Source organism: Chinchilla lanigera, unplaced genomic scaffold (genome assembly GCF_000276665.1).
Source record: "Chinchilla lanigera isolate Chin_1 unplaced genomic scaffold, ChiLan1.0 scaffold00050, whole genome shotgun sequence".
Lineage (NCBI taxonomy): Eukaryota > Metazoa > Chordata > Mammalia > Rodentia > Chinchillidae > Chinchilla > Chinchilla lanigera.
The window spans coordinates 16,843,281-16,855,989 of NW_004955451.1; the positions used below are offsets into that span (position 1 = coordinate 16,843,281).

The 12,709-nt window shown below is 49.5% G+C and overlaps 1 protein-coding gene across 6 annotated transcripts in view; it reads right to left on the reverse strand.

Moving 5' to 3' along the window:
* Nucleotides 1-12,709, reverse strand: part of Brca1 (breast cancer 1, early onset) — a gene marked incomplete in the record, with an annotated part of 51,318 nt that overhangs the window by 23,818 nt on the left and 14,791 nt on the right. For all 6 annotated transcript variants that reach the window (XR_001235969.1, XM_013519230.1, XM_005394496.2 and 3 more), the window contains 5 exon segments: nt 5,836-5,924; nt 6,282-9,623; nt 10,484-10,566; nt 11,289-11,334; nt 12,011-12,116. Coding sequence is in view for 5 of the 6 variants with exons in the window: in XM_013519230.1 (XP_013374684.1) it covers nt 5,836-5,924; nt 6,282-9,623; nt 10,484-10,566; nt 11,289-11,334; nt 12,011-12,116 (3,666 nt within the window).

Consider the following 12,709-nt stretch of genomic DNA (forward strand, 5'->3'; position numbering starts at 1 on the left):
CTCAGTGGCATAAAGTGCTGCCAAGCACGGTGGAGGCCCTTGCGTCTAATCCCTAGCACCGCAAAACAACCAAAACAACCTTTAAACTGGTAAAATGGTGACACTTTCTGTGGCAATTTAGAAAAACGCTCTTGGTCATCTTGCCTAGATTGGTAACCCTGCCTCGTAAGGTAGAAAAAGCAAAAGGCACATTCATCTGCCCACTCAGTGTGCCCCACAAGCATTTACTGCGCTGGCGCCTTGCCAGCACCGGCGACACAACCCTGACAGAGCCATTCAAGAAGGGATGGCACCGTGCCCATCTGCGAAGGAGCCGCTGGAGAGGAGTTTCCTCAGAGCCCCCGAAAGCCTGAGGAACAGGTGCTACCTTTGGCTCAAGGCCACACGCCCTCCTGCTTCTGGACCTCCTGCTGCTTACTGCTCCACTTCAGGATACGTACATCTAGACAAGTGTGGCGGGTGTGGTGTGGATGCCTGTCACCCCTGCACCCGAGAGGCTGATACAGGAGGATCGCTGCTTGTACCAGGCCAGGTGTAGGCTACATAATGAGTTTAAGACCTCTAAGCTGGACGTGGTAGTGCACACCTATAATCTCAGCACTCAGGAGGGGACTGTTGCGAGTTCAAGACCAGCCTGGGCTACAAAGTGGTAGCCAAAGAGCTCAGCCTGAACTGCATAGTGAGATCCTGTCTCAAAAAAAAAAAAAAAAAAAAAAAAAAAAAAAAAAACACTGCTACGGAAGTGCTACATCTAAAGTAGTTGATAAACAGGGCGTGGTGGCGCACGCCTGTAATTCCAGCACTTGGGAGGCTGAGGCAGAAGGATCCTTTTGAGTTCGAGACCACCCTGGGCTACAAAGTGAGCTCATGGTCAGGCTGAACTGCATAGCGAGACCCTGTCTCAAAACGGCAAAAATAAGTAAATAAATAAGTAAGTAAGTAAATAAAATCAAGTAGTTGATAAAGAAGTCAGGATACAGGAGTTTTCCAGGTGTGTTTTTCCTCATCCCTAGAACATTGCCGGGCAAGCTGGGAGGGGAAGTGCAAACACAAACTCTTTTCACTGTTTCTTTACTCTACTGATCCTGGCAGTGACTTTCCCTCAAGTGATAACAACCCGCTTCCTCCCTCCGGGCGTGCGGATTGACAGTTTGCAGGAGGATGTGATGACTAGAAAATGTCCCTTTGGTCCCACAAAGGTCTGCACAACTGCCCTGGGCGGGCTCTGCTGCCACCACGTGGTGCTCGGGAGCAATGACACTGTGGAGCAGACTGGCCTGGGGTGACACCGACCAGACTCTGGCTGCAGGAGCTGAATCAGCGGAACAAACAGCAATGCCACCGGAGGAGCTGGAGAACCTGCGTAGCCTGAAGGAATTACTTTAAAACTTAGAGAAAATCCCCTACAGGCAATGACTCACCCAACATACCAGGGAGAGCAAACCACACACACCATCCAGTCATCCCGTTCCTGACACCGAAGGCATAGCGCCCGAGTGAGCGCGCCTCCGGCGAACACTCTCCACGCAGTCACGTTACTGCCCAGCTTCCCTTCCTCAGCCGACTCAGAGGAGCTAGTGCTTCCTGACGCTGTGTCACTGAGCTGGTCCTGCCAAAGTCCAGACCCTCAGCACAGCGCTGGAGAGGAAGGCCCTTCACACCCCCACCTGGCCACGTTTGTCCCCGCACTCCCTTGTGGTGTCACAGGCCCGCTTCACGTTCCCTGTGCTCTCCGCGCCTCCCACCTTCATCTCAGCGGCTGCCTCCTCCGTTCCCCAAGGGAAAGTCCTTATCTTTCAGGCCCCCTGCTCGAACGCCTCCTTTGGAAGCCCCCCCCAGGAGCAGGGCGTCCCACGACCCGTGGGTTGTGCTGCTAACGCATTAGTTCACCCAGGTGAACACAGGGTGCCCACCCCTGGGTGGTGTTCGCCTTCCCAGACAGTAAGCACTCGGCAAGCAATTCACGCAGGAACCGGTGAACGGACGGACAGACTTCACCAGTCTCCAGGAGAGAGCCGGGCACTACTGCCGCTGAGTCAGGCCTGCTCTACCTCCGGGGCCCTCCTCAGTTCTCTACCAACAAGCCCAGGGAGAGACCCACTTCGACCACTGGGTCTGTCTGTGTGAACTCAGACAGCCCCAAATGGGATGTAAGCTGTTTTTGATAGATGCTTGATGAAAACATTTTGCAAAATGCATCCTGAACAAATAGGCATATCCCTGGGAATAAGATCAGGGAAACAAAAACAGTGGTTACTGAATGTCAAATGTAACACAGTATGGCTAAGGCAGATGGGATAAAAAACTGGAAGTAAAACCCTTTAAACACAGGGACAGGATCAGGGGACAGGCATATTGACACAGCCCCAAGTCCACATCCAAAAAGGATCAGAGCAATTGCAAGAACAGAAACGCCCCCATTGAGTCACCATGGCGATGGGTCCTGCAGTGGAGGACAGAGGACCACACGACTGTAGGCCTCGACTCACGGAAGCCATGCCCCCTTGACTGGTGGTGGGCGTAGGCGGGGCCCACCAATGTCCAGGCCGGGGAGACTGTAAAAGCGGACACCACCCAGAGCTCACAAAGGAACAGGAAAGGTGTAGCTATCACACACTGTGGGGGCTCAAGGTGGATGAACTTGCTCAACGCTTCTAAAAAAAATCTGGTAACTGTATGAAAGACAAAAAATCCAACACTAGGAATGTATACCAAGGAAATCATTAGGGATGGGGTAAATATTTAGCTACCAGGGTAGCAAGTACAGTGCTGTACACAGTGCAAACTACCTCTTACCCTGAAAGCCTCATCGTCCAGTACTAGGTGAAATGAGTCATGGTCTACCCAGAGGACGGGGTGCTACAGGGATTAGGGCCACTGTACAACTTCAACGGCATGCTAAGAGCTAGATTATAATAGAAGCATTTAGAAAACTGACATCTGAATGTCTTTTGAAGGAATGGTTTCTGGCTGAGGTGTAGGCTCAGGGGAGGAGCATGAGGGCCTAGATTCAAACTAACTACTATAAGAGGCTCTGGATTCTGTCTCTAGTACAAGGAAGGAAGGAAGGAAGGAAGGAAGGAAGGAAGGAAGGAATTCCAACACAGGCTCTGGATTCTGTCTCTAGTACAAGGAAGGAAGGAAGGAAGGAAGGGAGGGAGGGAGGAAGGAAGGAAGAAAGGAAGGAAGGAAGGAAGGGAGGAAGGAAAGAAGAAAGGAAGGAAGGAAAAAAGAAAGGAAGGAAGGAAGGAAGGAAGGGAAAGAAGTAATTAGGTATGGTATACATAGATACCTGTATGTATGCATGCACAAGAAGAAGACTGGAACAATATATCAGTAAGTTAATATAAAGCCATGTGTGGGGGCACTCGCCTATCATCCTAGCATGTAGGGGGCTGAAATAGATTTGCTGAGAGCTCAAAGCCAGCCTGGGCTACAGTGTCAGTTCAAGACCAGCCTGAACTACACAGCAAAATCCTGTCTCAAGAAAACAAAGAGGGACTGGGGATTTAGCTCAGTGGCACAGTGCCTGCCTGGCAAGCGCGAGGTCGTGAGTTCGATCCCCGGTACCGGAAAACAAAACAAAACAACAAAACAAAAAAAGAAAACAAAGAAAAAAATATTAATATAAGCACCTGTGGATAGGTTGTAAAATTTAACTAATTTCTCATCTTAACCATTTAAGCACACAGTTCAGTGATACTAAGTACTGCTATCTTGTGTAACCACCACCGCTGCTCTCTCATTCTCACTGGGGATCCAACCCATGCTAGACGAGTGCGGTGCCAATGAGACACCCAGCCTTACTCTCCACTTTAGTGTCAGACAGGGGCTTGCTAAGCCGCCCAGGCTGGACTCAAACTTGTGACCCTCCTGCCTCAGCTGAGTGGCTGGGACTCAGGTGGGCACCGTGCTCAGCCTTCTCCAGAACCTTTCATCACCCATCCACCAAGTGGTGACTCCACTCTCCCCTCCCAAAGCCTGGGTAAGCACTATTCCTCTTCATTTCCCTGAATCTGACTATTCTAGGCACCTCACAGAAGTGGGATTCTAGTCTGTCCTCTAATGTACAGCTTATTTCAGTTAACACGTTCTTAAGCTTCTTCCACGGATGATTCTTTCTTTTCTCTCTCTTTTGTCTTTTTGAGATAGGGTCTTGCTGTGCAGTTCGGGTTGGCCTTGAGCTCACTTTGTAGCCCAGGCTGGCCTTGAACTCTCAGTGATCCTCCTGCCAAAGCCTCCTGAGCGCTGGGATTACAGGTGTGTGCCACCATGCCTGGCTTTTTTGTTTTTTTTTCAGACAGGGTCTCATTAGGTAGTTTAGGTTCGGCTAGAACTCACAGTGACTCTCATGCCTCAGCCTCCTGAGTGCTAGGGTGACAGGCGTATGCCATGACGCCCAGCCCATGGGTGATTCTTGTTCATCTGTGTTTTCCTTGTTTTCTACGATGCACACATGTGACTTCACAGTTCATTATGCAGGACTTCAGGAAGTTCAAGAGACATTTGTCCTTACGAGTGAAGTAAGAAAAAGGGCCACAGTGGGACGGCCCACAGGGGTCCAGCCAGCTCCATTCCACAACGCACCTGTTATAACAGGCAAGCCACCAAAGGCCACATGGCCACGTACAGAATGCTGACCACACCACTGCGGCAAGTGCTGTGTATTCGTCCTTACAGGGCCTTGTGCTAGGAATGCAGAGGTAACTGTGAGAAGCTGTCAACCAGTGGGACAAACACATGAAAATACAAGCTGAGAGGAGCCCAAATTTCTGAATACAAGAACTTGGAAAATGTATTTGCCAAGGGAGACAGAGATAGATTGTATGAAGAAGGTAAAGGCTTTTCTCAGTGCTGGGGAGTACACCTAGGACCTCATCATACTAAAGCAAGGGCTCAGCCACTGACCTACATCACTGCCCTGTAATCTGTACATGTTGCAGCTGGGGGTGCAGCTCAGTGCGAAAGCATGTGGCCAGCATGCGTGAGGCCTAAGGTCCACCCACACCCCTTCCCCAAGAAGTTATGACAGTGCCTGTCTCAGAAGCTTCCTCTGTCTTGACTACAGAAATGCCCATGAGAGCTAACACTGCAGATATGATGAAACTATTATCTCCTTCAAAAGTAAATCAATTAGTGGCCTTTACTATGTCCAGTAAGTCAAGTTACATACTTTCTTTATTTAAAGGACATCTGGGCACTAACAAAGCAACTAGTAGGCTATAAGAGACAAAAACAAAGAAAATACCCACAGAACAGTGAAAGGCTGCTATTCCCTAATAGGAAGAAGCCTATGGAAGCTCGTGTGGTACCAAGAATAACACTGTTTCTTCTTTTTGTACAGCTGGGGGTCAAACTCAAGGCCTAGCACACTCAAGGCAAGTGCTGTACCACTGAGCTACGGCCCTCCTGTTCTACGTTATTTTATTGTATTCTGAGACAGCGTCTTGCTAAAGTGCCCAGGCTGGCCTTAGGTTTGTGATCCTCCTGCTTCAGCCTCCTCCACTGCTGGGATTACAGGTGTGCACCATTGCACAGCACCCATCCTGCACCCTTCCTTGACACGATGACACTTTCATCTACTTTTGCTACCAGGCAAGTAGGTGTGCAGGGCTTCCTTGTTGAGCTCACTACTGCTCACCTTGCACCGACCTTGGTGATGTTTACACGTGGGTGATACAAAGGGCAGTGAGGTGCTTAAACCCAACCTGAGAAATGGTGGCACATGTATCATGCCACCAACTCAAAAGAAGACATCGGCAGATGTAAGAATGTCACATGCATGCCACCAGGGACGCAACACACACACACACACACACACACACACACTTGTACCTGGGTGGTCAGGATGCTGCTCTGTGAGGACAGTCCCGAGCAGCCGTCAGAGCAGTTTGCTTCACTCTCAGAGCCAGACGCTGCTTCATCTGAAACAGCAACAGAAAGAGGTGCCGGTATAGATGCAGCTGGTGAACACAACAACCTGGCAGCCCTGGTTTCATTTCACAAAATGATCAAATTTCTTGCTTTGGGACACTGGGATTTCCCCTTAGGAACCCCGACACTAAAAACCAGAGGCAAGTCCACAGAGAGCTAAAACATTAAATCCACTCAATCGGAGATGGTGTTCCAGCTTGCTGATGGGCTTCTGACGTGTCGGGAAAAGAACCTCGGGAGGAAGTTTAAGTAGCAGCGAAAGCATGTAACCAGTGCTCCCATTGGGCATAAGCGACTAGCTCGTTTCTTAACAGACAGGGGCAAGCACACAAGCCCGGCTCCAATACCTAAGTGTGGCCGCGCACTCTGCCCCGTGTGATGACTGTCTTCTTCAAGGTCAGCTTCCCTGTCTCCACCACCTGAGACTGAGTCCTTGTCGCTCAGGACCACCTGCTGGCTCCCAGAGGGACACTCCCTTTGCTCAGCACGAGGGTGCAGCACCAGGAAGGGATCCTGGGAGTTTGTGTTTGCAGCGGAGTCTTCTGGGGCGCTGCACTGGGAGGAAAACAAGCTGCCCGAACATCTGATGTCTTCGCCCTGCTGAGGTTCTGGGGACACCTTCGCCAACGCCGGCTCGTGAGTGCAGTCACGTGAGCCATTTTTCAGTGACACCAAGCTCCCCTCTGTTCCCTTGGGCACATGCTCTGTTGCAACGGTGCTGGGCCTGGTTGACTGAGGCGTCTCGGTTCCTTTACCAAATATTAAATGTTGGAAGCAGGGAAGTTCTTCGTCCTCACTGGACATGTGCTCTTCAGAAGACTCTAACTTTCTCACCCTTCTTTGGCGACTCCGGGAGAAAGCTGTATGGGTTACAGGGCTGGGGCTCCTGCTCAATTGTCTTCTAGGGGCACCTTTGCTAAAAACAGCAGAAGTCTCCTTAATGTCACCTTCAGCAAGGCTGGTATCTTCCTTGCTGTCCTCATCACCCAACAGGCCATCGGGTGTCTCAGAACAAATCTGAGAAGCAGGACTCCCTCCCACAGGCTGTTCCTTGCTGTCTACAATTCGACAGGGAGAGAAATCTGCGCAGACAGCCCGACCTGCAACTCCACTTTCCCCTCGCCTTTGTACTTCCGGAGGTTTGCAGTTACCCACAGGAAGGCTTTGCTTAGAGGCTTCAGGCTGCATCAGCCCTAACCTGAGCACAGCGTCTAGTTCTGGCCCTCTGTTTCTACCTAGTTGTGCTTGAATGTTCTCACTGCTGGGGCCCACTTCATCAGTGCTGGAGCCCACTCCGTTCCCGCTGCCTGAGCTGGCTTCCTGAGCAGCGCACGCTCGGCTGAGACTGTGGCCACCCGTGCTTTGAAGGATGCTCTCACTTCCTACCGCTTCCTCCAGTGATGTGGAACAGGTTTTCTTACATGTACTTCTAACCAACGACCTGACAGGAGAAATTGACGGCATGAGATACAGGTTTCGTAAAATTCCATGTTTGTCAGCCGTGATGTGTTCGGCTTCGTTGCCCCCGACCTGTGATGGATGGAGCCTTGAGAGTTCGGTGACACTACATTTGACACCGGCACCCGGCTGATCATTCTGAGAGAGCACAGGGGCGCCCGTGGTGCTAGCGACTGCCTGTACATGTCTAACCTTAGGCTCTTCCTCGCCCTGACTTTCCCATGGTTGTTCATATTCAGGAGTGACTTCTGGGCTTTGTTTTTCAAAGGACTCAAAGTAGGCACAGACTGTTGTATACCCCTTTTCTGTGTTTCCTGGATTTGAAAACAGAGCAAACGACTGACGCTTTGAAGACTGGAATGTATTCTGTAAATACTGAGTATCCAGTTCACTATCTTCCATCTCTGTGTTTGCCCCCTGGGTGCAGCTCACTTCGCGTCCCAATGGCTCCTTAAAACCTTCTGCGCAGTCTCCAGTATCTTTAGAAGCAGGCAGAAGCTTCTCGGGCTTTGTGACTGCCACGTACTGAGCCACACACTGATGTGCCACCCTCCGTGCCCTCCTGCAGCTGTCGGCCACCAGTAAGGAGACACTGTCCTGAGTGCTACAATCAGTGTCAGGGACCAATGAGACGCTGGTGCTCTCTGCAGACCTCTCGGTTTGCACACACTTTTCTCCACTTAATACTGGATCTTTGGGGTCTCTGGTACTTCCGGACCCTTGAAGTGTTTCTGGGTTCTCTTCTATCTCTTCTTTCTGTGGGCTTGGGTGGACAAATTCTGTAAGTTTATCAGGGCTGGAACTGTTAGTAACCGAGCTGGGCACGGGTGCCAACCTCGGTTCCGGGATGGCCTCCCCTGCACGGCTCCTCTTCCTTCCTTGTTCGCCTGGCTTTTCTTCCTTGGTTCCAGCGGAAGCTTCTAGGTCCCCCGTGAAGGGCAGCTTCCTGCCATGCCTGACCGGCACCTGCTGGGAATTTTTTCCCTTTATTTCTTCACTGCTAGTAGAATTGGTGTGATCTGGTGGGCTTGGCTGAGGCACATGCCTGGCTGAGGACTTCCTCCTCAGCCTGTTGTCCCGAGGTGCTTCTGAAAGGCGGACTTTTAATTCCAGTCCCACGTTGCTCACGCTGCTGCTCTGGGGCTCCGCTCTTGTTCGGGAAGCAGACTCTTTTTCCAGTGATTGCACTGGGCTGGGGCTCTTCTGTCTCTGAACATCACCCCCTTTTGTCTCATTCTCATGACCATTATTAGGAATATGCGTCACTTGCCTACTCTTTTCTGTTTGCTTCGTTCCCTGATTTATCTTTCCAGGAGTGTTTTCAGCAACTGCCAAGCCTGCATTCTTGATAAAATCCTCAGGATGAAGGCATGACGTGGTTCTCCTCTTATGCTTTAATGTACTTGTGAGGGGACGCTTTTGTGTCAGTGGTGGTTCAGCGGCAAGGGCGCGAACCGTTCGATTTTCAGCTGTGTGGCTTAAGCTGGGGAGGCTCGCCTTCCTCCCGTAGGTTCTCCCGAATACTTTATCTTCCATGCCACCCCTCACTGCTCTGGGGCAGCCTCTCTCACTGGCACAGGTTGCCACACTCAGAGGATCACTGGCCAACAGGTCTATTTTCACTGAAGAGCCAGAAGGGTCATCTAGGTCTTTTGGATCTTCTAACGCACCAGCTTCTTCAGCATCTGGTTCTGACTCCCTGTCACAGGCATCGTCAAAAGTCACCATTTCGTCACTTCTGGAAAACCACTCATTAACTTTCTGAATGCTGCTATTTAGTGTGATCCAAGGAACATCCTGGGTCTCTCTGAGGTCCTCTGAGCACGGAGGTTTCTGCTTTTTCTGTTCCTCCCTCTCATGGAGGGGCTCAGCGATCCGCTCTGCCTCCTGCTCTGTTCTGGGAGTCTGCCTGTTGGCACAGCTCCCCTTGCTCTTGGCCCATCTGCTCTGCTGGCTCCTTCTGGGCCCAGGCTGCTTGCTTTTATTACGGAATTCAGCCTTTTCTACATCCATTCTGTCTTCTGTGAGTAATAAACGGCTGTTTGCACGCTGTAATGAGCTGGCGCGAGTCTTGGTGCCACATGGCTCTACACGCAAGTCTGAAACAGAGCCGCCCTGATGCCTTTCTGGCTGCCTCTTGGCGGCACGCTCCTTGACAGCGTTCTCAACTTTCCTGCTGGGCTGCGGACAGTTGGTGTCTGTGATGCCCTTCTCAGAAACCTCACAAGTAGCTGAAAATATAGAAAAATAATGAGATGCTTAAACATGGAACTATGAAAAAATACTACAACTTGGGAGTGGAAATCAAGCAACTAGCTTTTTAAGAAAAACTACCTTCACAAACCACCAGCTACATTTTATTTTTTTTTTTGGAGACAGGCTCTCATTATACAGTTTAGGCTGGCCTTCAGCTCGAGGCAGTCCTCCTGCCTCAGCCTCCCAAGTGCTGGGTTTACAGGCAGGTACCATCACACTCAGCCTGCATTTTAAGGATGTAGCTCACATTCTTTCATATAATTCCAGTTACACAGATTTCATTATTTCCAATCAAGATAATGAAAAAGTAAATTTCACAGTTTTCCCTATGCACAAGCCATACCCCTCACTCCCCTAATCTCCAAGAGGGAATCAAAGCACAGTGTTTGGTCCTCAGACACAGCACCACATTCTGCCCACACACTCACTGCCCGTGTTAAAAAAACACCAGGTGGGAAAAGATGAAACACAAACACAGCAGCAAACAATGAAGGACGTGGGAAATGGTGGCACATGCCTGTCATTCCAGCACTCGGGAGGCTGAAGCAGGAGGATCGTCTTGAGTTCAAGACCAGCCTGAACTGCATAGTGAGACCTTCTCAAAACTGAGATTAAAAAAAAAGGGCAGCAACCAGTTGCATGAGGTATTATATTCACACTCATCTTCTTCTATGGAAATCTAAGGCTGTCCATGACACCCTGCAAAAGAACCACATTCTAACTCTTAAGAGATCTCGTGAATCAGAACTGTCCTAGCACTCTCCAGAATAGTCTAACCCTAGCACTGTACCTACCCTTCCATTTCCTCAGAGCCCATTATGTTGGGAAGACTCACCATTACTTTGCTTTGTAGAATCTGAACTGGCTTCAGCCTTGGTTCCTTGCGGGGTGAATAATAACAATTCTCGGTCTCTCATACTGTAGAGAAAGGACAGAAGACGTGGTGGGAACACGAGTTACGTGCTTACAGATAGACAGGTCAAATGTAAGCTCTTCTAGCTGGAGTCATAGTAGCTGACCAATACATAATGCCCAAATTCACCTGCTCTCTTCTAAGTAACTTCTAGCCAAAATGGGAACACATGGCCACAGAAACCAGAGCAGGGATGTAGAGCATTACTTTATGGACGTGCAGATGAGAGCCAGGCTGAAATGACTGCAAAAGCAAGTGAAGAACGCGCACACACACATCTTCACGAGATGGCAGGGGCAAAGAGAGCACGACAGGGGAGCAGGCTTCCCCGTGGGCTGCAAAGAATGCAGCTTTGCTGCACTATTGTCTGTGTTCTTCTCATCAGGCTAGAAGCTACTTCCTTTTGTTTCTGGAGAATCTTGTGTGTAGTTCAAGCTGGCCTTGAGCTTGCTATGGAGCTCAGGCAAGCTTCAAACTCATAATCCTCAGCCTCTTGAGTGTTGGGATTACAGGTTTGCGCCACCACAAACGTAGGTAGGTACAGTACTAGGATTAGACTATTCTTGTGTCCATTACAGGTTTGCTCAGGTACAGAACAAGGGGATGAAACCATATGATCTCTAAAATTTCTTCTAATACTGATTCTAATCTAGGAAAAAACTGACCCTTAATATTACTGAAGTATGAAAACACCAGCCCCACTGACGAAGGCACCTTTATTCCTCACCTGCAGTAATACGCCTTGTTAACTGTGTCTTCAGAGGAATCCGACCCTGAAAGAATTGCCCCCACAAAACAGATCCATGAACAATTTTTTCATTGAGAGGACTGAGCTAAAAATAGGTTCCTGCTGCAAAACAGATACTCGCTTGTCTAGAAGTATTTACTCGGGCCCTGCTATTTGTCCCTCAGGGGACCCAGAGAGGGGAGGGACGCACAGGCTCTGACGCCAGCTACCCAGGTGTGAGCCCAGGGCTCCTCCACTCTCTAACCAACCTGGCCAAACGTCCACACCTCCCTGAACTTCAGTGCCATCCAGGAAGCATTAGGGTGGTACGTGGGACCTCCGCAGGGTCACCCTTCCCAACGCTGAGACAAGGCATTACCGAAATATGTCTGAACACTGAGCTCACCTCAGAAGCTCAGCTCTTCCCAACTGAGTGCAGCTTATCTCAACTCCCTCTAAATGGGGCTTTCTCGTTACTTCTCGATTTCCCAAAATTCATTTTCCCTACACTTACAACCACACATCCTTTCTTTTGCTCCCTTTACAAAGTAAGGTTCTCCAAGGTGGAAACTGCATCTTTTACATTATTTATAATTCACCACAGATCCCATAAAATTATTTTGTTTTTATTCCCTAAAACTCCCTGCCCGATGTATAAAGACGACCAAAGTTTTCAGCAAAGCTGCAAGACACTGCGGACTTACGGAATCCGTGGCCCTTACCCAATTCAATGTAGACAGATTTATTTTGAGGCTGCGTCTGCTGCCTGGTCCTCAGAGACCCCATGATTCCAAGGTCAGACAGCTGGATCCCAAGACTGGTTTCCTGCTAAGCAGTAAAGAATGGTTACCCATTGGTGGCGAGTTCTGTGCTTTGTTCCTGAAGAGAAGATCTAGGCCACAGGCAAAACTATCAGTCAACAATTTAGGACTACTGGGAAAACGCCTGGCAAAGCACACCCTCAAATGTCTAGGCTACACATGGCTTCAGTAACTTTTCCCTGTATTATTTTTAAAAATTTCAAATTATGTACTATGTATAATTTTAAGTATTAAAATATAATATTGTAAAGTGGCACTTAAATATATTTCTAATCACACCTAAAAGGAGTGGCAGCTAAGATAAAATAAATACTAAAAAAGGATAAACGAACTGGGCATCATGGTGCACAACTGTAATCTCAGCAGCCCAAAGGCTGGAGTAGGAGAATTTCAAGTTTGAGGCCAGCCCAGACAGCATGAGACACGGTCTCCCCCGCCCACCCCTCCCACACACACACAAAGGGGAGTATAGCGTGGTGGCGCATGACTGCAACCCCAGCACTCGAGATGCTGAGGCAGGAGGATCACTGAGAGGTTGAAGCCAGCCTGGGCTACATAGGGAGCTCAAAATCAGCCTAGGGAAAAAAAAAAAAAAAAAAA